The sequence below is a fragment of the Carcharhinus amblyrhynchos genome, chromosome 1 (genome assembly GCF_965287045.1).
Source record: "Carcharhinus amblyrhynchos chromosome 1, sCarAmb.v2.hapA, whole genome shotgun sequence".
Lineage (NCBI taxonomy): Eukaryota > Metazoa > Chordata > Chondrichthyes > Carcharhiniformes > Carcharhinidae > Carcharhinus > Carcharhinus amblyrhynchos.
The window spans coordinates 11985342-12011126 of NC_137324.1; the positions used below are offsets into that span (position 1 = coordinate 11985342).

At 44.8% G+C, this 25785-nt stretch overlaps 1 protein-coding gene across 1 annotated transcript in view; it reads right to left on the reverse strand.

Annotated features, from left to right (window-relative positions):
- The window catches only part of LOC145346307 (dedicator of cytokinesis protein 2-like), a 1149449-nt gene that overhangs the window by 140366 nt on the left and 983298 nt on the right, over positions 1-25785 (reverse strand). Inside the window, exon 35 of the mRNA XM_080193520.1 lies at positions 13635-13791. Coding sequence (XP_080049646.1) covers positions 13635-13791 — 157 coding nt within the window. The remainder of the gene's footprint in view (positions 1-13634; positions 13792-25785) is intronic.

The window sequence follows — 25785 nt, forward strand, 5'->3', positions numbered from 1 at the left end:
AAATCAAATCAAATCAAGCCATTTGGCATTCTCTTAATTGACAAATTTGCAATCAGGCAAGATTCAGATTGCAGGATACTGTCAGAGTTAAAAGCGAGAAAGAATGTTAGGTAGCACCAGAAATGAGTTTTAAACAGTAAAGTAAAAGTAAAGTTTATTTATTAGTGGCAAGTAAGGCTTACGTTAACACTGCAATGAAGTTACTGTGAAATTCCCTTTGTCACCACACTCTGGCACCTGTTTGGGTCAATGTACCTAACCAGCACGTCTTTCAGAGGGGAGGAAACTGGAGCACCCGGAGGGAACCCACACAGACAGGGGGAGTACATGCCAACTCCATACGGACAGTGGCCCAAACAGGGAGTCGAACCCGGGCCCCTGGCATTGTGAAGTAGCAGTGCTAACCACTCTGCCACCATGCCTCCCAAACAGGTTGACCTGATTAGAGATTCAAGTCCAGCAAATTTTTGTGGAGAATTAAAAGCTGACGAGAGAGCTAAAGAAGTGTCGGGCATGAAGGAGAAGCTGACAAGGTCGATGCTGAGAGGATGTTACCTCTCCTCTGGAGGAATCAAGATAGAGAGGATGCAGTTTTAACATTTAATGCCTTCCATTTAATATGGCTATGAGGGAGAAACTTTTATCTCTGAGAGCCATTTATCATTGAAGTGGTTTACCCCAGACAGCAGTGGAGACAGGGTCACTGAATATCTTCAAGGCTGGGTTAGGCAGTGTTAGGGTGGCAATGTGGCACAGTGGTTAGCACTGCTGCCTCACAGTGCCAGGACCCGGGTTCATTCCTGGCTTGGGTCACTGACTGTGTGAAGTTTGCACATTCTCCCTACGTCTGTGTCCTCCGGATGCTCCAGTTTCCTCCCACACTCCAAACATGTGCATTAGGGTTAGGTACATTGGCCATGCCAAATTGTCATTTAGTGTCCTGGGATGTGTAGGTTAGAGGAATGAGCGGGTTAAATATGTGGGGTTACCGGGACAGAGTCCAAATGGGATAGTTATCGGTGCAGACTTGATAGGCCAAATGGCCTTTTTCGGCACTGTGGGGATTCTATGATTTTCAAGGCTGGGTGAGACAGATGTTTGGGGGTTGTGGGGGACAGGCACAGAAGTGGAGTTTAAACCACAATCAGACCAGCCATGATCTTATTGATAAGCTAAGTTCAAGGAGTTGAGTGGCCTATGCCTGGTACTATTTCATCTGTTGTTCTCTTGTTGTCAAGGGATGTTTAGATCAGAGGAGGCAATGAGAAGAGGGAAAACCAACAGATCAAGGACTAAGAGTGGACCATCAAAGTTAAAGGTTCGTAGCTAACGTTTGGCTATGCAAAAGAAATATGAAGAGCTGGTGTCTTAATTAACGTGGATGAAAACACAATACCACTAAAATAAAGGGATGCAGGGGTAATGAAGAGGTTGGGATTCAACCAGCGTACAGCCAGATGCACTCACCAAGTGAGAGCACTTTGAACATTCCCCAATTATCTGACTTTTAACGAGAAGCTCATTAATTTTGTCAATTCCGTCCCAGATTTATCACAGCGCCGCTAGTGCATTTTACAAGTCTCATCAACTTGGTGCCAAATGTGAGCTTCAGCTGAGTGTCTCTGTGGGCCTCCTTGAACTGTTGAATAAACAATTAAGTGGGGCCTGATTAAAAAAAAAGTCTCACAGACTGACAGGAGCTTGGAAGGTTATTGTGATTTGGATGTGAAGTCGCCACAAAATGCATTCATTTGGCTTCTGGTGTATGGATTGACTGGGGGAGAGCTTCCATTTGCAGGGTAACTTTCACAACTTCAGGATGTCTCAGATCACTTCCCTGTCAGTGAAGTTATTCCACTGGGGGCCGGCACGGTGGCACAGTGGTTAGCATTGCTGCCTCACACCTTCAGGAGCCTGGGTTCAATTCCCGTCACTGTCTGTGTGGAGTTTGCACATTCTCCCCGTCTTTGCATGGGTTTCCTCCAGGTGCTCAGGTTTCCTCCCACAGTCCAAAGGTTAGGTGGATTGGCCATGCTAAATTGTCCCTTAGTGCCAGGGGAAGTAACTAGGGTAAATGCATGGGGTTTTGGGGGTAGGGCCTGAGTGGGACCGTGGTTGGTGTAGACTTGATGTCGGATTCTATGATTCTACCTCTCAGTCTTCACTTGTATGGAGAAAAAGCCCCAGCCTCTCCATTTTTTCTTGGTAGGATCACTCTCGGATCATCTTGTCTGCTTCTCCATTGCCTCTGCATACTTTTTATTAGATGGGGACCAGAACGGTGTACAGTAATCCCAAGTGCAGTTCAACAAAAGTCTGATGGAAGTTTAATATAAAAACTTTGTTGGTTTTCAATTCTATCCCTTTGGAAACAAAGACCCCTATTGCTACTGCTTGCTGCTTCATTAACTTTCAATGCTACTTCTACTCTTAGAACCTGAGTTGAGGCCACATGTGGACAGAAAGGATTTCATGATATCGTTTATGGAAAGGTAGAACAGTCCATTCAGTGTAAAGAAGACAGAAAATGCGGGGTAAACTCAGCAGGTCTGGCAGCATCTGCAGAGAGAGAAACAGAATTAACATTCTGTGTCCAAATTATCCTTCCACAGAACTCCACAGATGCTGCCAGACCTGCAGAGTTTGTGCAATATTTTCTGTTTTAATTTCGGTTTGCCAGTCGGTAAGGTGTTGACCCAGCGGTATTATCACTAGACTATTATCCCGAAACTCAACGAAAGATCTGGGAAACCAGGATTCGAATCTCACCACGGCAGGTGGTGGAATTTAAATTCAATAAAAACTATCTTGAATTAATGTCCTACGGATGACCATGAAACCACTGCCAATTGTCATCTGGTTCACCTGAGTCCTTTAGAGAAGGAAATCTGCCATCATTACCTGGTCTGGCCTAAACGTGACTCCAGAATGTGATTGATTCTCATGTGCCCTCTGAAATGGCCTAGCAAGCCACTCAGTTGCATTTCAGTCTGAAAGATGTGCTGGTTAGGTGCATTGGCTGTGCTAAATGAAGTGGTGGAGGTTGCCTCGCTAAATATTTTTAAGATGCGGGTTGATGGGTTTTTGATAAGAGAGGGGATTAAGGGTTATGGGGAGAGGGCGGGAAAGTGGAACTGAGCCACGACAGATCAGCCATGATCTTATTGAATGGCGGGGCAGGCTCGAAGGGCTAGATGGCCTACTCCTGCTCCTATTTCTTATGTTCTTATGTTCTTATGTTAAATTCTCCCTCAGTGTTCCTGAACAGGCACTGGAATGTGGTGACTCGGGGATTTTCACAGTAACTTCATTGCAGCATTAATGTAAGACTATTTGTGACACTAATAGATAAACTTGAACAGTTGTCCATCTTATGAAGGGGAACAAGGAATGGACAATAAATGCTGGCCAGCCAGCAATGCATGTCCCATGAATGAATAAAAAACAAATTTGCAATGTTTTATTATGTTTGGGAGTCCCCTCAGTGACCCCTCCAGCATCTCCCTCTCTGAAGAACCACGGTCAAAAGCAGATTAACTCTTAACTGGTCTAATTTTCTATTCATGGGACCTTGCTAATCAGTTGACTGTCATGCCTCAACTACTCAACGCATCAAACCGTTATACGTAAGAATTAGCCACGAATTGGTTTAAGATGTGGGGAGGTGTTGACCACTGAGTCAGTACCAACCGCATGCCATCCAGATCATATTCCCGTAACCCACATATTTACCCTGCGAACCTCCCTAACATGAAGGGTCAATTTAGCATGGCCAATCCACCTAACCCTACATATCTTTGGACTGTAGGAGGAAACTGGAGCATCCAGAGGAAACCCACGCAGGAGAAAATGTGCAAACTCCACATAGACAATGACCCAAGCCGGGAATAGAATCTGAGTCCCTGGTACTGTGAGGCAGTAGTGCTATCCACGCTGCCAACATGCCGCCCAATAGGATAGAATCTCCACAGTACAGAAGGAGGCCACTCAGCCCATCAAGCCTGACCAACAACAATCCCACCCTATCCCCGTAATCCCCCTGAAGCTAGGGTCAATTGGGCATAGCCAGTCAACCTAACCCACACATCTTTGGAGTGTGAGAGGAAACTGAAGCACATGGAGGAAACCCACACAGACACAGGGAGAATGTGGAGTCACCGCACAGACAGTGACCCGAGGCCGGAATTGAACCCAGGTCCCTGGCACTGTGAGGGAGCAGTGCTAACCACTGTGCCACTGTGTCATCTTAACCCTAGGAGCTATCCTTTGTCCCTATCTATAAGGATCTGAGTGAAAGTGAGTTTCTGGCAGGTTCAACTCAGTCCTCGGAAGGTGCATATTTGAACCAGAAGAAAAAACCTTCTTTACTCAGAGGGTAGTAAGGGTGTGGAATGTCCTGCCTGCAGCAGTGGTGGACTCGCCAACTTTAAGGGCGTTCAAATGGTCAGTGGATAGGCAGATGGATAACATTGTATTAGTTTAGGTGAGAGGGTCATTAGATTCGTTCCACTGGTCGGCGCAACATCGAGGGCCGAAGGGCCTGTACTGTGCTGTAATGGTCTATGTTCTATAACCTGCTGATAACTGAACACAAATTAGCAGAATGTTGGCAGCTCCTATCTGTAGATTGTTTAAATCAGGTCACTAATCAGGAGACAATTGAAAACCTTCATTACTTGGAATCAGTGAGTCTGAATGAGGAGCCTGAGGGTTTTATGGATAAACACAGCACCAGAGGGAATACTGGAGAATAGCAGCTGGCATTTCAATGATGCCTTTATCACAGTACGGGGGTCAGTTTAGCTCAGTTGGCTGGACAGATGGTTTGTGATGCCGAGCGATGCCAACAGCGTGGGTTCAATTCCCGTACTGGGCAAGCTTATTCACAAAGGCCCAGCCTTCTCAAACTTGCTGCTCACATGAGGTGTGGTGACCCTCAGGTTAAATCATTACCAGTCAGCTCTCTCTCTCAAAGGGGAGAGCAACCCATGGTCGTCTAGACGAGGGCGACTTTACCCTTATCCCAGTATGATGCATCCCAAGAGAAGTTCACAGGAATGTAACCAGACAACATGTGACAGGGAGTCAAAGAAACAAGGATGAAAAGTTAAAGTTTATTTATTTACTAGTTGCAAGTTGGCTTAACACCGCAATGAAGTTACTGTGAAAATCTCTCACACTCTGGCGCCTGTTGGTTACACTGAGGGAGAATTTAGCATGGCCAATGCACCTAACCAGCATGTCTTTCTGACTGTGGGAGGAAACTGGAGCACATGGAGGAAACCCATGCAGACACAGGGAGAACATGCAGACTCCGCACAGACAGTGACCCGAGCTGGGAATCGAGCCCAGGTCCCAGGAACTGTGAGGCAGCAATGCTAACCAACGTGCCATCCAAAGGTTTGGTTAAGGAAGTTCTTTGAGGTAACACCTCCAATTATTGCTCAAGGGGAGCTTTTCTCAAAGGTAGGGGAGTCTAAAACTAGTTTCATGAGAGGGGAGAGATGCAAAAGGATCAAGAGGGGCAAGTTTCTCACATAGAGGGTGGTGAGTGCCTGGAAAGCTGCCAGAGTTAGTAGTAGAGGTGGGAACAATTTTGTCTTTTAAAAAGCATTTCAGCTGTTACACTGGTAAGATGGGTATACAGGGATATAAAATGCGGGCAATTGGCTTAGCACTAACTTAGTGGTAAAGACTGGGTGGCACGGACAAGTTAGGCTGGAGGGCCTGTTTCCATGCTCTAAACCTCAAGGACCATCAGTCCCTACTGATAGTGAAGGGTGAGACCATGGAGGCACATGATCTTGGAGATCAGAACTTTCAAACCAAAGTATTCGAGAAGCCAAGTGAGCAATGGAAATAACGGCATTTTGATCTGTGATTTATATTAAAGGAGGCTATTAAGTCGGAAATTTTACTTTATATCTGGCCTTTCTAATATCTGCACTGGAAATATGGGAATGAATTTCCCAACTATTTCTGAATATTTCTGAATAGACTGGACTATTTCAACTCAGTCAATTACCAAACTGACAGCCTAATCACAGGATCCCTACAGTGCAGAAGGAGGCCATTCAGCCCATCAAGCCTGCACTTTCAACAATCCCTCCCAGGCCCTATCCCCACATATTTACCCTGCTAACCTCCCTGACATTAAGGGGCACTTTAGCATGGCCATTCCACCTCACCCACACATCTTTGGACTTTGGGAGGAAACTGGAGCACCCAGAGGAAACCCACACAGATATGGAGAGAATGTACAAACTCCACACAGTCACCCAGTCACTGAGTTGATCTGTCTCTGGACTCTAATTGTGGCTGTAACATTACATTCTGCACTCTCCCCTTTCCTTCTCCATGAACGGTATGCCTTGCCTATATAGCACTCAAGAAACAATACTTTTCACTGTATTATACATGTGACAATAATAAATCAAATCAAATCAAATCACCCAAGTCCAAGAATTGAACCCAGATCCCTGGCGCTGTGAGGCAGCAGAGCTAACTACCATGCCACAGTGCTGTCAACAAACATGTTTTGTCTGGCAGCGGACAATATCAAGTGAAAGATTAAGAGAACAGGCCCAATTGCCATAAACCCAGAGGGCAACTCAATTGATGGTGTTTTTTGGGGGAATGGGTATTCCACAAGGAGGTTCTTTCACAGCTCTGGTCTGCTGGTAGGATTATCTGTTCCCCAGCCGGGACAGAGAGCGCAATGATAACACTGGTTCATTGTCTTCATCAATAAAGTGATGAAAGGCGTCTTTGATGATGTTATCAAACAGCACTCACTCAGCAGTAATCTACTCACTGAAGTTCAGTTGGAATGCTGCCAGGATCACTCAGTTCCAGGCCTCATTACAAACTTGGTTCAAACAGGGACAAAAGAACAGAACTCAAGAGGTGAGGTGAAAGTGACTGTCTTTGATGTTTGTTGCTGAAGTTTAAGCCTCCAACTGGCTCTTGTAGCCGTAGTATTTATATGGCTTAACTTCCAGATCAATGGTAAACCACGCCCCCCACCAAGGATGATGATAGTGGGGGATTCAGTGATGGCAATGCCTTTGAATGCCAAGGAAGATTGGGTTCGATTCTCTCTTGTTGGAGATGGTTGTTGCCTGATGCTCGTGTTGGATGAATTTTAATTGCCACCAATCAGCCCAAGTCTGGATGTTTGTCCAGGTCTTGCAGCTGCAAGCACACATGGACTATTTAGTATCTGAAAAGTTGACAGTGGAATTACCTGGAAACATACATAGAAACTAGAAGCAGGAGTAGACTATTTGGCATTTCAAACCTGATCCTCTAACCATTATGATCATCAAATTCAATATCCTGATCCCCCCTTCTCCCCGTACCTCTTGACCGCTTTCTCCCCAAAGCTCTATCTAATTCCTTCTAGAAATCACACAAGGTTTTGGCCTCAACTACATTCTGTGGTTGTGAATTCCACACATTCACCACTCCCTAAGTGAAGAAATTTCTCCTCACCTCAGTTCTAAAAGGTTTACCCCTTATCCTCAAACTATGACTTCTTGTTCTGGACTCCCTCACCATTGGGGACATTCTTTCTGAATCCATCCTGTCTAATCTTGTTAGAATTTTATCGGTTTCTATGAGATTCCCTTTCACTCTTTTAAACTCCAGAGAAGGACAAACCTGGACAATTTTCCATATTGTCAGGTAAAATGCCACTGTCATGGCTATGGAACTATGGGCATTTGAATTGAGGTTAAAATAAATCATAGATAGAACCCTACAGTGCAGAAAGAGGCCCTTCGGCCCATCGAGTCTGCACTGAACACAGTCCCACCCAGGCCCTACCCCCAAATCACACTCACTAATCCCTCTAACCTACACATCCCTAGACACTAAGGAGCAATTTCTTAGCATGGCCAATCAACCTAACCCACACATCTTTAGACTGCGGGACGAAACCAGAGTACCCGGAGGAAACCCACACAGACACAAGGAGAATATGCAAACTCCACACAGACAGTGTCCCGAGCAGGGAATCGAACCCAGGACCCTGGAGCTGTGAAGCAGCAGTGCTAACCACTGTGCTACTGTGCCACCCTAAATCGTGAAATAAAAAGCTGGCATTAGTAAAGAGACTGTGAAGCTGCCATGCCTGATAGTTCTTACAGTCCAACAGGTTCATTACTGTACTTTAGGAGATGAATCCTGCCAACCCTCTCCAGTTCAGGCCCATATATAACTCCAGTCCCAGTGCAGCACTGCAAGATGAAATATCTTCTCAGAACAAATAAGGGAGTGCTCTATCCCGAGAAAGAATTTTACTTTCCACCTCCTATGTTCCCTGAAACTCCTTTGCCCATGCAGTTGTGGCAACTAGACTAGTAATCCAGAGGCCCATGCTAAAGATGTGGGGACATGTGTTCAAATCCTGGCTGATGGAATTTAAATAGACTCCATAAAATTGAAAACTAGTCTCAGTAATAGTGGCCATGAAACCATTGTCGATTGTTGTAAAGGCCCATCTGCTTCACCAGGAAATCTGCTGTCCTTACCTGGTCTGGCCTACATGTGACTCCAGAGCCACAGCAATGTGGTCCACTCTTAACTGCTTTCTGAAACTACTCAAACAAGGCACTCAGTTCAAGGGCAATCGGGGATAGGCAACAAAGGCTGGCCAAGCCAGTGATGCCGACAAAGAATAAATTTAAAAACTGAAACATCAACTGAGAATTTCAAAAGCGAGAATGATAGACTTTTCTTGGGGAAGGATGTTAGGGAGATGGGACCATGACGTAAATGGAGTTGATACTGGTCCAGTAGAATGGTAGAACGTGCTTGAAGGACTGAATGTTCCAATTTCCCTCACCACACTAACCTCACCATTTTTTATTCATAGAAACCATTCGGCTCTTCGAGCCTGCTCTGCAATTCATTATGGTCATGTCTGGTCATCAAATTCAATATTCCCCCCATTTCCCTTGATCCATTTAGTCTCAAGAGCTTGGTCGAATTTCTCCTTGAAATTACACAACATTTTGGCCTCAGCTACTTCTTGTGGCACTGCAGTCCACACATTCACCACTCTCGGAGTGAAGAAATTTCCCCTCACCTCAGTCCTAAGATGTTTGGACCGTGGGAGGAAACCCACGCAGACATGGGGAGAATGTGCAGACTCCACACAGACAGTGGCCTGAGCTGGAAATCGAACCCAGTTAGCTAGCACTGTGAGGCAGCAGTGCTGATCACTGTACCACTGTTCTGCCCCGGCTGTTAACCTTTCTTCTCCCTCTCTCCCCATCATTGGCATCTCTTAGCTTAATGAGCACAGACATTCGCTCAATATTTAAAATAAATCATATTTAATTGTTATCAGGGAAAGGCCAGAACAAATATGGTAATAAGCAATAAATGCCAGAGTGATTCATCCATCCTGAACTGTTTTATTAATGATTTGCAAAAATAAATGATTCAGCAGGCACCATGCTGGAAGGGGAAATCCTGAAGCAAGCTAAAATGTTTACTTTTCTAATATAAATAAAGGGATTTGCTAATTTATGCAAAATAAGCTTCTTAAGTGGTAACAAGATCTTGAACGCAGCTTCCATGTCAGAGATCTTGATGTTCGGAGGGGGAAAGAAAAACACCCACATTCCTTGTTTTTAAAAACAGGATATCAAAGGATGGGAAACTATAGCAACACAGCCCATTTGCAGCTCAAAATGAAGCCCTTTCGGCCCCTCTATACTGGCGAGATAAATACTTTTCAGTTCTCGGTCCAGAGGTTACATCTCTGATGGTGCATGCGGGGGGATGGGGGTAACATATAAGCACCAATAAAGGGTTGGTTAGCTAACAGAAAGCAGAGAAAAGGGATAAGCGGGTGATTTTCAGGTAGGCAAGCACTTTTCAAGGTGGCGCCAGAGCAAGGTGGCTTCTCATAAGCTGTGCCCAGAATACCTTCTAATTCTACTTTTACTTTGGTTCGATGCTTCTAAAAGTTGATCTTTCTCTACACCCTAGCCCATTCTGCACTCTGTCCTTTCTGTCTCTATGAACACCATGCTTTGTCCGTATAGCATGCAAGAAACAACACTTCTACTAATATGTGCCAATGATAAATCAAATCAAGAACTAGAATCATAGAATCCCTACACTACAAAATGAGGCCACTCGGTCCATGAAGTCTGCACTGACTCTTTGACAGAGACTTCAGAGTCTCTTTCTCTCTCTCTGACAGGATACCTTACTCAGACCCTCTCCTTGTAACCCCATACATTTACCTTGGCTAATCCATACACCTTGGGACACTATGGGACAATCTACCAATGCCAGTTCACCGAACCTGCACATCTTTGGAGTGTGGGAGGAAACCAAAACCCGTGAGGATACAGGGGAGAATGTGCAAACTCTGCGCAGACAGTGACCCAAGGCCAGAAATCGGACCCAGGTTCCTGGTGTTGTGCGGCAGCAGTGCTAACCACCGTGCCAACGTGCCCTCCCTCATGGAGTGCCGCACTATAGTGCTGGGACCTTAATGATTTATGATCTTGAGTATGGCTGAAAAAAGAGACATGCCAAAGCTTTTCACCTCCCACTCACCAGAGCACTTCACAACAATACCTCTTTAAGGGCAAAACAACAATTTATACTGTATGCAAAGAGAATGCTGAATGGTTGGCAAGTGGACGCTGATTTGAGTCATTGCCATGGAGATTGCAGCAGTTGATGGTGACTGAAAGATAGCTTCTAAATATTTTAACCAGGCAGATTGACCCTTATTCAACAGAACATTGCCCTGAGGAATGAATCAGCAAATGGCTGTCACTTATTTAGCTGAAACAGGTGCAATGTGTGTTTATGTCCTTTCTGTCTGCAAAGAACAGGGTCCTCTCTACTGATATATGTAGCTTCTATTTACAATCTATAACAATGACTTCAATGAAGAGACCAATTGTTTTTAAATTTGCTGATGATGCCAAGCTGTGCGGGAAAGTAAATTGCGTGGAGAAGCTAAGAAGGCTACAAAAGGATTTCGATAGGTTAAGTGAGAGGGTTAAGAATTGTCATTTGGATTATGAAGCAGAAGAGCGAGACGTGATCTTACTCAAACATATAGAGCTTGATTTTCCCACCTCGCTCCGCTAACCACCAGTGTAGCAGGGTAGAAAATTTAAGTGGGACCCAAAAAATCTAATTCCCATATGATGGCTGGCAGCTCACAATCTTCCAGTGCCATAATTTAAATTCTTTCATTTAATTTAGTTCTTTCATTTAAATCAGTTTAGCCAGGACTGGATGCTTTTGTCTGGGCTCGCTTGGATTTCTGACCTAGCCGGAGAAGTCAGCAAAGGGGGCCAGATATGATAGCCTTGACACTGGAACTGGAGGCCATTGAGGCCCCCAGTAGGTCAGGGCAGAGGGAGTGCAGTATGCCTGGGGCCTAAGACTCTGGTGGTGCCAGCCTGGCATCATGACATTGCCCACTGAACACCCTGGCACTGACAGCCTGGCACCCTGGCAGTGCCCACCAGAAAGCAGCTATCACCACTGGCCAACCCATGAGGCGCACCTGGGACAATATCAAGCTGACCCTTTGTAGCAAGCTAATGGTTTATAAAGCTTGTGTTCTCAGCGCCTTGTCAGAATCATAGAATCATACTGTGTGGAAGGAGGCCATTTGGCCCATAGCATCTGCACCAACCACAATCCCACCCTTCCCGTAACCCCACATATTTACCCTGCTAATCCCCCTGACACTAGGGGCAATTTAGCATGGTTAATCACCCTAACCTGCACTCTTTGAATCATAGAGTCATAGAAGTTTACAGCATGGAAACAGGCCTTTTGGCCGAACTTGTCCATGCCGCTCTATTTTTTAACCACTAAGCTAATCCCAATTGCCCGCATTTGGCCCATATCCCTCTATAACAATCATACCCATGTAACTATCTAAATGCTTTTCAAAAGACAAAATTGTACCTGCCTCTAACACTGCTTCTGGCAGCTTGCTTCGGACACTCACCACCCTCTGTGTGAAAAAAACTCCCCTCTGGACCCTTTTGTATCTCTCCTCTCTCACCTTAAACCTATGCCCTCTAGTTTTAGACTCCCCTGCCTTTGGGAAAAGATATGACTACCTAGTGGATCTGTGCCCCTCATTATTTTATAGACCTCTTTAAGATCACCCCTCAGCCTTCTACACTCCAGAGAAAAAAGTCCCAGTCTATTCAGCCTTTCCTTATAACTCAAACCTCGCTATGACTTGGCTGGAGTTCTTCGGCTGTTCATGCCAGTGGGAATCTTGTCCCACTGCACTGAACGGAGATTGGGCTGAGCGCCAAATCCTCTGTCCTCATTTGTAGCAATGGCAAGGCTTGAATTGCTGAAGAATTCTGGCTTTGGTAACTTAATGGATGGCACTTATAGCAGAACCTAACTCTCAAGGATTGTTCCCTTTGGCCATCAGCAATGGAGCATCTTGTGAAGCTGAAAAGGATTTGTTCGCTATGCGTCCCTCTTTGATGCCAATGGAAAGTTGTTAGACAAAAGAAAGACTAATTTAATTAACAGAATTTAATTTCTCCAGCTGCTATAATGGGATTTGAACTCAATCTCCCAATCATTCCATTTGAATTACCAATTTAGTATGATACCACATCCCAAAGATTGGATAGGAGGTGATGGCATAGCAGTATTATCATGAGACTATTAATCCAGAAACTCAGCTCATGTTCTGAATCCTGAACCCTGAATAGGGTTCAAATCCTAACCCGACAGATGGTGGAATTTGAATTCAATAAAAAATATCTTGAATTAAGACTCTACTGATGACCATGAAACCATTATCGATTGTTGGAAAAAACCCAATCTGGTGGCTTGGTGGCAGAGGCAGCACGGTGGCACAGTGGTTAGCACTGCTGCTTCACAGTGCCAGGGACCAGGGTTCGATTCCTGCCTCGGGTCACTGTCTGTGCAGAGTTTATACATTCTTCCTGTACCTGCAAGCGTTTCCTCCAGGTGCTCTGGTTTCATCCCACAGTCTGAAAGACATGCTGGTTAGGTGTATTGGCCAAACTAAATTCTCCCTCAGTGTACCTAAACAGGTGCTGCAGTGTGGCGACTACAGGATTTTCACAGTAACTTCACTACAGTATTAACGTAAGCCTACTTGCAATAAATAAACTCAGGGCTGGATGTTATGGTCTCACTCATTCCAAAACCATAAACTCCTGCCCGAGGTCAACAGACCATCCCATTGTCCACCCTTGCCTGCTCCGATTCCCACGCCGGGCAGGATGGTAAAATTTTAGCCTTAATATCCTTTAGGGAAGAAAATCTGCCATCTTTACCTAGTCTGGTCTATATGACTCCAAAGCCACAGCAATGTGGTTGACTCCTAACTGCCCTCTGGACAAGGACAACTAGGGATGGACAATAAATGCCGGCCAGCTAACGACGCTCGTATTCCACAAATGAATAAAAAATGGTGGTCACTTTTGTCTATGTCATGATGTTGTGATCAGCTACCCTGACTGGTAAGTAGTAATCCGACATATAAATATTGCATAGACAAGTAATTTTTTTTCCACTGATATGTAAGCCTTTCATGAGAAGATTAGGGATTCAGATTTGACTCCGCTTCTGTCACTTACCAGCAGATTTACAGTGCAGCTCATGCTGTGGGCCTGGTTCTCATCATTCATGACAGTCCTGTAGTCTAGTAGCCTTTCCAACAGGCCGGTTACCAGGGCAACGAATGCTTCACCTTGCTTGTCCAAGTAGTGATGTTTTCTGCAGTGTTTCAACAGGCTGAATTCATATTGGGAAAGAAAAGAGAAGTATGATAAATTGTTGGGTTTTCCCAGGAATGGGAAAGTAACTTGCTCAGGCACTGCACTTGCCTATTTGTGTCGGATACGTGGGAGGGAAGCATGGGTCACTGGATGAGATTCAGAACCTGTTACTTATCAATGATGGTCACATAGCTGAGATGCTTCAAAACCTATTTCTTTCCAGCGCTGTTTGTAAGCACACAACACTCATTGGATGGGCTTTTCCAGCTGCACTCGCCCCGAAACCAGAAAATCCCACCTAAGTCCGTCGGACCATTCCATTTTGATTTGATTTGATTTATTATTGTCACATGTATTAACATACAGTGAAAAGTATTGTTTCTTGTGCACTATAGAGACAAAAAATACCGTTCATAGAGAAGAAAAGAAGAGAGTGCAGAACGTAGTGTTACAGTCATAGGGCGTAGAGCAAGATCAACTTAATGCAAGGTAAGTCCATTCAAAAGTCTGACAGCAGCAGGGAAGAAGCTGTTCTTGAGTCAATTGGCACATGACCTTAGACTTTTGTAACTCTTTCCCAAAGGAAGAAGGTGGAAGAGAGAATGCCCGGGGTATGTGGAGTCCTTAATTATGCTGGCTGCTTTTCCGAGGTAGCAGGGAGTATAGACAGAGTCAATGGACGGGAGGCTGGTTGGTGTGATGGATTGGGCTACATTCATGACCTTTTGCAGTTCCTTGCGGCCTTTGGCAGAGCAGAAGCCATTCTAAGCTGTGATACAATCAGAAAGAATGCTTTGTATGGTGCATCTGTAAAAGTTGGTGAGAGTCATAGCTGACCTGCCAAATTTCCTTAGTCTTCTGAGAAAGCAGATGCGTTGGTGGGCTTTCTTAACTATGTCCATATGGGGGGACCAGTATAGGTTGTTGGTGATCTGGACACTTAAAAACTTGAAGCTCTCGACCCTTTCTACTTCATCCCCATTGATGTAGACAGGGGCATTCCATGGTCCACCCACGCCTGCTCCAACTCCCATGGCAGGCGGAACAGGACAATTTACTCCTATGTTCAGAGTTTTGCCAACAAGGGAAAATTCACCCCGTCATCTCTTTGCAAAAAATATTCCCCACAAATTGTTCTCCCATTTCTATCTTTGGCACTTGACACTCAAGGGTCCAGTTATTGTTGGTTTCACTAAGGAAGAGATTTGCATTTATGTAATCCAATACTTTAAATTTGACCAGGCTAGAATGTACTGTTGAGGCTTAATAAGGCTCTGGTCATACCAAATTTGGAATATTGTGAGCAATTTTGGTGCCCGTGTCTAAGAAAGGATCTGCTGGCCTTGGAAAGGCAAGATTTTTACACAGAGGGTGATAAGTGCCTGGAATGCGCTGCCAGAGAAGGTTGTAGAAGCAGATACAACAGCAAGGAATCTTTGAGAGGAATCTTGACAGATACATGAATACTCAGCTAATGTTGTGGGAACCTGGGTTTGAATCCTGCCATAGCAGGTGGTGGAATCTGAATTCAATAAAAAATAGCTAGAATTAAGAATCTACTGATGACCGTGAAACCACAATAAGTCTTAAGAGGCAGAAGTCCCTTCATCAAAATCCCTTCACTTATTTACAAGCTCTAACAGCAGTACACAGGGTTAACAGTCTGCCTCTGAAGGTGTCAGAGACACTGACAGTTCTGGTTAAGCACAAGCCAAAGGCTCCCTGAATGGCCCATCAATTGGATCCTTAATCAGCGAGTTCATAGTCGATTAGGCCAACCTCAAAGGCCTGATTGAAGTCATTACAGAAACCATTGCTGATTGTTGGAAAAGGAACCCCATCTGATTCACTAACGTCCTTTGGTGAAGGAACTCTGCCATCATTACCTGGTCTGGCCTACGTGTGACTCCAGAGCTACAGCAATGTGGTTGACTCTCAACTACCCTCCAAGGCCAACAAGGGGCAGACAATAACTGTTGGTCAGCCAATGATGTCCATGTCCCACGAATGAATAAAAAATAAGCAGGGATAGAAGGACCATATAGAAGCAAAAGGCCTTTAGGTTTAGAAAGACGTCATGTGTCTGAGCAGGCTTGGTGGGCTGAAGGGCCTGTTCCAGTGTTGTACTGTTCTTATTCATAATGATGGAAATGTAGCCATCAATATGTGCACAGTAAGCTCCCAACCAACAACATGACTGGATAATCTGTTTTTGTGGTGTGACTTGAGGGATAAGTATTGGTTAGAACTCCAAGGATAACCCCATGAGTGTGCTTTTCAAAATATTGTCTTGGTACTCTAATAACATCTAATAACCTATATATAGAGCTCGATCTTTTCTCCTTAGAGAGACAAAGGATGAGAGGGAACCTGATGGAGATGTATAAGATGATGAGAGGTATTGTTCAGGTGGACTCTCAGAGGCTTTTCCCAGGGCTGAAATGGCTGCCACAAGAGGACACAGGTTTAGGGTGCTGGGGAGTGGGTACAGAGGAGATGCCAGGGGTAAGTTTTTCACTCAGAGGGTGGTGGGTGCATGGAATCGGCTGCTGTCGGTGGTGGTGGAGGCAAAATCGTTAGGGTCTTTTAAGAGACTTCTGGATGAGTACATGGGACTTAATAGGATTGAGAGTTATAGGTAAGCCTAGTAGGTAGAGATAAGATCGGTGCAACTTGTGGGCCAAAGGACCTGTTTGTGCTGTAGTTTTTCTATGATTTTTCTATGATCCTGTAAGTGGTTAAACCTTTCAGAACTGAGGTGAGGAGAAATTTCTTCACCCAGGGGATAGTGGATGTATGGAATTTTCTCCCACAGGAGGTAGTTGAGACCAAAACATTGTGTGATTTCAAGAAGAAATTGGATATAGCTCATGAGGATAAAGGGACCAAGGGACATGGGGGTCAAAAGAGAAAATGGTGGAAAATCTCAGCAGGTCTGGCAGCATCTGTAAGGAGAGAAAAGAGCTGACGTTTTGAGTCCAGAGGACCCATTGTCAAATCTAAGGACCATTTAATTTATATAAGGGTCATGGAGGAAAGGGGGGATCAGGGTATTGAATTCCATGATCAGCGATGACCAAAACGAATGGCAGATCAGGCTTGAAGGGCCGAATGGCCTACTCCTTCTTCTAGTTACATGTTCCTATGTTTCTATATCTGAAGCATTTGGAAAACTCCAATGATTCCTGTCCGTGGGATTTCCACCACACTTCAGGAACAGTAGTGTGCGTTAAGTCAGTCACAGTTAGTCCCCAGGTTCTTCACAAGGTCGTCATCAGGCAAAACTTGTCACTGAGCCACAGAAAGAATTAGGGCTGGTGGCCACAGGTTTGGTCCGTCAGGTAGGTTTTAAGGTCTGGATTTAAAGGAGAACAGAAAGGAGGCAGAGAAATGTAAGGAGGGAGTTACAAAATTGAATAACAGGGCAGATGTACACACAGCCACCAATTGTGGTGCAATGGGATGTGAGGACGCACAAGGGCTGAGGGAAAGCCAGAGGGTTGTTTGGGCTGAAGGCGGCTACAGATTTACAAAGTTAGTGAGAGGCCAGGGCCATGGAGGGATTTGAATTTAAGGAGGCGGATTTTAGCATTGCAGAACTCATTGATCCCTCTCCTCTCTCCACAGAGCTGACTGAACTGGCTGTGTTTGCAGCAATTTCTGCTTTTCAAATGCTCTGACTCACGTAGGACATCTAGTGCCTGGCTGTGATGATATCTGTTGTTCAGTTTGTAAAGGAGAAGCGTGCCTTTCAAACAATGCAGCATGGGATTTTCAGCTAAACTGTGTGGCCGAGCGCATTGTGTTCTCGTGTCTCTTTTCTCTTCCACTCCAACGCAAATGATAACCGATTGGGTTGACTCTAACGGCTAGGAATGAGTCCATTGTGACTGAGCGATTCAATTAGTCCACTTCCCCTGCCCCTTCACCATAGTCTGGCAAACTACTCCTTTTCCTGTATTTATCCAATTACTTTTGAAGGTTCCTGTTAAATTTGCTTCCACCATTCTCTCAGACAGTTCATTCCAAATTAGATCTGCATCGATGCAGACTTGATGAGCCAAATGGCTCCTTCTGCACTGTAGGGATTTTATGATTCTTTAACAACTCACTGCACAAAAAAAATCTTTCCTCATTTGTTCTCACTCGGTCTTTTGACATTATATTAAATTTGTATCTGGTATTCTCGCCTATGGAAGTTATTTTTCCCCCTCCACTCTTCCAAAACTCTTCCTGTTTTCCAACACCTCTATTAATTGCCCTCTTAACCTTACCTGCTTAACAGGGAACTTAGGAGCATTGGAACATGGGAATTAGGAATGAGAATAGGTAATTAATAAGTTAATGGAAAAGGTCCTGGGGGAATAGGATTTATGACCATTTGGGAAGATGCAGCTTAATCTGAGATAGTCAACACAGATTTGTGAAGGTAAGTCTTGCCTCACAAACTGGATTGAATTCTTTGAGGAGGTGTGTGGATGAAGGTAGAGCAGTTGATGTCATATACATAGATTTTAGTAAGGCGTTTGATAGGGTTCCCCATGGTCGGCTCATGAAGAAAGTAAGGAGGTGCGGGATAGAGAGAAATTTGGCCGATTGGATAAATAGCTGGTTATCTCATAGAAGACAGAGAGTGGCGGTGGATGGAAAATTTTCAGACTGGAGACCAGTTACCAGCAGTGTACCAGAGGGATCAGTGCTGGGTCCTCTGCGATTTATGATTTTTATCAATGACTTGGAGGAGGGGGCTGAAGGGTGGGTCAGTAAGTTTGCTGATGACACCAAGATTGGAGGAATAGTGGATGAGGTGGAGGGCTGTTGTAGGCTGCAAAGAGACATTGATATGATGCAGAGCTGGGCCGAAAAATGGTGGATGGAGCTTAATCCTGATAAGTGTGAGGTGATTCATTTTGGTAGGATAAATTTAAAAGCGGATTACAGGGTCAATGGCAGGGTTCTGAGGAATGTGGAGGAACAGAGAGAGCTCGGGATTCATATCCTCAGATCTCTGAATATTGCCACTCAAGTGGATAGAGCTGTGAAGAAGGCTTATAGTGTTTTAGCGTTTATTAACAGGGGGTTTGAGTTTAAGAGTCGTGGAGTTATGCTGCAACTATACATGACTTGGTGAGGCCACATTTGGAATATTGTGTGCAGTTCTGGTCACCTCATTATAAGAAGGATGTGGAAGCATTGGAGAGAGTGCAGAGGAGATTTACCAGGATGCTGCCTGGTTTGGAGGGTAGGTCTTATGAAGAAAGAATGAGGGAGCTGGGGCTTTTCTCTTTAGAGCGGAGGAGGATGAGAATGACTTAATAGGGGTTTATAAGATGATGAGGGGGATTGATAGAGTGGATGTGCAGAGGCTATTTCCTCGGTTGGATGTAGCTGTTACAAAGGGCATAACTATAAGATTCATGGTGGGAGATATAGAAGGATCTCCGAGGTAGGTTCTCTACTCAGAGAGTGGTTAGGGTGTGGAATGGACTGCCTGCTGTGATAGTGGAGTTGGACACTTTAGGAACTTTCAAGCAGTTATTGAATAGGCACATGGAGCGCACCAGAATGATAGGGAGTGGGATAGCTTGATCTTGGGTTCATACATAGCTCGGCACAACATTAAGGGCTGAAGGGCCTGTACTGTGTTGTACTTTTCTTTGTTTCTATGTTTCTAATTCAGCCTTTCAGACCCGCTCCACCATTCAATATGATCACGACTAGTTTCCATCTCATCCTAACTCACTTCCTTCCTTCCCTCCATAGCCCTTTATCCTGCTTTTGATCAAATGTTTATCTATCTCTGTCTCGAATCCATTGATTGATTCTGCATCCTCTGCACTCTGGGGCAGTGGGTTCCATAGATTCACAACCCTCTGTGAGAAGTAGCTTCTTCTTGTCTTTATCTTGAAGCTCACCCCTCTTATTTACAACTATGACCTCTTGTCCTCAACTTGTCCTGGAAGGGGGAACAGTTTACTTTATCAATCCTGTTGAGTATTTTATGTACCTCAATCAAATCCCTCCCCCCCCCCCCTCATTCTTCTGTACTCTAGCGAGGACAAGCCTAAGCTACCCAACTGATTCTCATAAAATAGCCTCCTCAAACTTGGAATCAATCTAGTGAACCTCTACTGAACTGCTTCCAGTGCCACCATATCCTTCCTCAAAGATGGTGACCAAAACTGAACACAATACTCCAAGTGTGTCTCACCAATGCCTTGTACAATTGTAACAACACTTCTTTACTTTTACACTGTAGACCCTTTGCAATAAATGCCAAGATTCCATTTGCCTTCCTTATAACATTCTGCCCCTGCATACCCACTTTCTGAGATGCATGCACAAGGACACCCAGATCCCTCTGTACAGACACTTTTTGAAATAGCTTCCAATTTAAATAGTAATTTGCTCTTTTATTTTTCCAGCTAAAATGGATAGCCTTGCATTTATCCATATTAAACTCCAACGGCCAGATTCTGGCCCGTTTCCCTAGCCTGTCAATATCCATTTGTAAACTTTCTGGATGGAATTCTCCCAAAAAAACTCAAGTGCTGAGTTTGCATGAAAACCGGAGTAAAGCCCACAGCTTTTTTCCTGTGGGATTTACAAAATGAATCTCTCACGCTGTGTTCTTCATAGACAGTCCTAGATGAGTCATGCTGGAAAGCTGGGAATGAGGCCTACTCCGGCTGGAGAGGCCAGCAGTATAGCACTGAGCAGGCCACTTTGCATGCACTGGTTTGTCATAACAGAGATTGGTGCAAACACATTGGCCCCACACTGCTGGCCTCCTGATTGCTGGCCAGTCCCACGACCCCGCATCGCTGTCCCTCCAATCCTCCCACTTCCCCCATCACTGGCCTCCTGGATGTTTCCACCCCCCACCCCCAGCAGTCCCGATCTCTCCACCCCTCCTGCAGCCCTGAAACCACTCCCTCCGCAGTCCCGACCCCCGGCAGCCTGACAACGCCATCCCGATGTCCAGCCCTGATAGCTGACCTCCCTCCCTCTGCCACTGGCCCAAAGTACAGAGTATAAAGTAGGCTTACATTAACACTGCAATGAAGTTACTGTGAAAATCCCCGAGTCGCCCCACTCTGTAGCGCCTGTTCAGGTACACTGAGGGAGAATTTAGTGTGGCCAATGCACCCTAACCAGCATGTCTTTTTTGGGAGGAACCTGGAACGTCTGGAGGAAACCCATGTCGACATCGCAGGAATCGACCCCGGTCCCTGGCACCATGAGGCACAGTGCTGACTACTGTTACACCGTGCCACCCCTATTTCTACCCAGACTGACTCAACAATTTGATCTCCAGTGCCAATATAATTTCTGAATACAGCCTTGATGTCATCCTTAACCAATAGAGCAACTCCATCTCCTACTCTTTTGTCTTTCAGAATACTGAATATCTTTGGACATTTAACTCCCAGTCCTGATTATCTTGTAACCATGTTTCAGTAATCCACACCAGGTCATTACCATTTGCCACTATTTGTGCTGTCAGCTCATCAACTTTCTTTCAAATACTGCACCCATTCAGCTATAAGGTCTTTAAATAAGTCTTACTGAACAATCCCAGCTCCTGTCATTTTTACATTTTTTGTTCATTATTGTTTGATGGGATGTGGGTGTCGCATTTGTTGTCCATTCATAATTGCCCTTGAACAAGGTCAAGGTCTTGCCAAGGTCATTTCAGGGGGTTACTTTAGAGTCAACCACATTGCTGTGGCTCTGGAGTCACGAGTAGACCAGACCAGGTAAGGACAACAGACTTCCTTCCCTAAAGGACATTAGTGAACCAGATGAATTTGCACAACAATCATTATTAGCTTCACAGCCACCATTACTGAGACTAACTTTCAATTCCAGACTTAGTAATTGAATTTAATTCCACCAGCAGCCATGGTGGGATTTGAACACATAGAACCTAAGAAATAGGAACAGGAGTAGGCCATTCAGCCCTTCAAGCCTGCTCCGCCATTTACTAAGACTATGTCTGATCTAAAACTCACTAAGTTCATTTCCTGCCTTCTCTCCGTAACTCTTAATTTCATTAAATACTTATCAATCTTGGTTTTGTAACATTCAATGACTTGGTCTTCACAGCTTCCTGGGGTAAAGAATTTCAAAGTTTCACCACTCTTTCAGAGGAGAAATTATTCCTCAACTCCATCTTAAGTGAGCACTCCCTTATTCTGCGACTATGCCCTCTGGTTCTTCACTCATGAGTGGAGACACTTCACAACATTTACCTTGTCTAACGCCACAGGAATCTTACATGTTTCAATTGTATTTCCTCTTATGCTTCTGAATTCCGAGGAGAACACACCACCTGGCTCCCTTCAGCTTTTATTTCCTTAGCATTCCTTGAGCCAATTTGTATCATGCAAGGCAAAGCTGACAAATGCTAATTCTGCTGAAGGCTTGAAAGTTGCGTTCGATATCATTCCAAGCTCGGGCTCCATTGTACATTGCTACAACGGAATCAAGTGTTGTGACAGGGTCTTGCTTGAGTTATTCATCTCTCACCACACAAGAATGTTAATGACCAGAGTGGTAGAAAGGCTAGCCATACACAAAATCGGGCAGCACTGTTGATAGCAACTTGGAAAATGATTTGTGAATATATACACTCTAAAGAGACAGGCAACAGGGAGCCAGAAAACGCCTTAGCCAATCCATTATAGAGGCTGAAAGAATTAAGCTCACCCGTTTGTAAGTCACTCCAATGCTTTCAACCCCTCTAGCTCTCAACCTCCAGAGTTCCTTCCTCTGTTGATCCTTTTGTGCTCTGTTTTTAAGCTCTTTTCTAACCTACTAGTTAGTGCCTTGAGCATCCTATTCCACCTACTTTTGTCAAAGTTTAAACAAAACTTTTTTAGGTGAACATCAGCCTAATTTAGGTCAGTTTCTGAGTTCCTTCTCTGCATTTCTCCTCTTCCAGTGATTGATGTATGAGGACACCAAGGTAACATTGAGTATTCACCTCCCAATTTACACCCATTCAGGTAATAATCTGTCTTCCTATTATTGCTACCAAAGTGGATAACTTCACATGCAGGTAGAGCAGGCAGTAAAGAAGACAAATGGTACGTATGGACGTGAACTGAGAGAGGTGGATACTCAAAAAGACCTTGGATTCCTCGTGCCTCAGTCACTGAAAGTAAGTGCGCAGATATAGCAGGCAGTAAAAAACGCAAATGGTACGTTGGCCTTCATAATGAGAGGGTTTGAGTATAAGGATAGGGATATTTTGCTGCAATTGTATAGGGTATTGGTGTGGCCAAACCTGGAGTATTGTGTGCAGTTTTTGTGTCCTTATCTGTGGAAGGATATCCTTGCTAAAGAGGGAGTACAGTGAAGGTACACCAGGCTGAACCCTGGAATGCCAGGTTTGTATTATGAAGAGAGACTAAGTCGGTTAGGATTATATTCACTGGAGTTTAGAAGAGTGAGAGGGCATCTCATAGAAACTTATAAAATTCTAACCGGGTTAGACAGGGTAGAGTCAGAAAGGATGTTCCCGATGGTGGGGGAGTCTAGAACGAGGAGTTAGAGTTTGAGGATAAGGGGTAAACCTTTTAGGACTGAGGTGAGGAGAAATTTCTTCACCCAAAGGGTGGTGAATATGTGGAATTCACCAACTACAAAGTGTAGTTGAGGACAAAACATTGTCTGATTTCAAGAGGAAATTGGATATTGCCCTTGGGGCTAAAGGGATCAAGGGGGCTGGGGAAGGGGGGGATCAGGATATTGATTTTGATGATCAGCCATGATCAAAGCAGATGACGGAGCAGGCTGAAGGGCTGAATGGCTACTCCTGCTTCCAGTTTCTATGTTTCTCTTCCTCTTCCAATATTGCAGTGTTGCATCTTACTGCCTTGGGGGAACGAGGGGTGGGGCGGGGGGGAGACGGTCAGATGAAAGGGGAAGCGGGGGGGTGGCAAAAAGGGGTGGTTGTCTAGGACCAGAAGGCGTAGGGCAGTATTTTCCAATCTCTTTTGCCCCAGTGTTGCTGCCAGTGATAACAGAGAATTTGGCACTCGGCCAATTCTCCATTAATAGCAGCTGGATCAGAGAATCCCAGTCATAGATGAGATTGGGGAATCCCATCCACGGACGAGATTGGAGAATCCCAGACACGGAAGAGATTGGAGAATCCCAGACACGGACGAGATTGGAGAATCCCAGACACGGACGAGATTGGAGAATCCCACACACGGACGAGATTGAAGAATCCCATCCACGGACGAGATTGAAGAATCCCACCCACGGACGAGATTGGAGAATCCCAGACACGGACGAGATTGGAGAATCCCAGACACGGACGAGATTGGAGAATCCCAGACACGGACGAGATTGGAGAACCCCAGACACGGACGAGATCGGAGAATCCAGTCCACAGTCTCAGAATAAGAAAGAGGTTATTTAGGACTGAGACAAAGAGGAATTTCTTCACTCAGGGTGCTGTGAATGTTTGGAATTCTGTAATTTAGAGAACTGAGGACCCTCTGTGATTGAAATGTCCAAGACATAGACAAATAGATTTCCAGATATTAAAGGCATCAAGGAATATGGGGATCAGGTGGGAAAACAGACAGAAGATTATTCACAATTTAGTTGAATGGGGGAGCAGGTATGAGAGGCCGAATGATCTATTCATCCTCCTTTCGACATATAGGCATCATCAACTTCAGGAAGTGGAGGACATGCCCCTTGAGAACACATCAGAGCAGATGAAGTAGAAATTGTCGAGGGTTTCAAGTTCCTAGGCGTCCAGATCACCATCAACCCGTCCTGGTCCCCACCCATGCTGACACTATAGTTAAGAAAGCTCACCAACGCCTCTACTTTCTCAGAAGACAAAGGAAATTTGGCATGCCTGCTACGATTTTTATCAACTTTTACAGATGCACCATAGAAAGCATTCTTTCTGGATGAATCACAGCTTGATATGGCTCCCGCTCTGCCCAAGACTGCAAGCAACTACAAAGGGTCATGAATGAAGCCCAGTCCATCACTCAAACTAGCCTCCCATCTATTGATTCTGTCTATACTTCCTGTTGCCTCGGAAAGGCAGTCAGCATACTTAAGGACCCCACACATGCCAGGCTATAGAATATAGATATTCTTGAGACATGAACACTGATAACTACACCAGCATTTGTTGCCCATCCCTAATTGCCCTGGTGGCAAGCTGCCTTCTTGAACCAGGTATATTCACCATGCTGTTAGGGAGGGCATTCCAGGATTTTGACCCAGAGATAGTGAACGAATGGTGATAGTCAGGACGATTGTGTTTTTTTTGTTCATTCGTGGGACATGGGCTTCACTGACTGGCCAGTATTTATTGCCCATCCCTAGTTGCCCTTGAAGTGACAGCCACTTCAGAGGGTAGTTGAGAGTCAAACATATGGTTGTGGCTCTCGAGTCACATTTAGGCCAGTAAAGTTAAGGACATCAGATTTCCTTCCCTAAAGGACACTAGTGAATCAGATGGGTTTTTCCAACAATCGACAATAGTTTTATGGTCATCAATAGATTCTTAAGAATCATAGAATCATAGAAACCCTACAGTGCAGAAAGAGGCCCTTTGGCCCATCGAGTCTGCACTGACCACAATCCCACCCAGGCCCTACCTCCATATCCCTACATATTTTACCTAAGCATCTCAGGACACTAAGGGGCAATTTTAGCATGGCCAATCAACCTAACCTGCACATCTTTGGACTGAAAATAATTCTAGATCTTTGTTATTGGATCCAAATTCCACCAGTTGCCGTGGTGGGATTCCCCAGAGCATTAGCTGAGTTTCTGGATGAATGGTGTAGCAGGTTCGAAGGGCTGAATGGCCTACTCCTGCTTCTAGTCTAGTTTAAAAAAAAGCAGCATGGATAAGTTGGGCCAAAGGGCCTGTTTCCATGCAGTAACCCTCTATGATTCTATGACTCTATTTCCTTCTCTACAAATGGTATGTTTTGTCTGTATAGCTTGCAAGAAACAATTG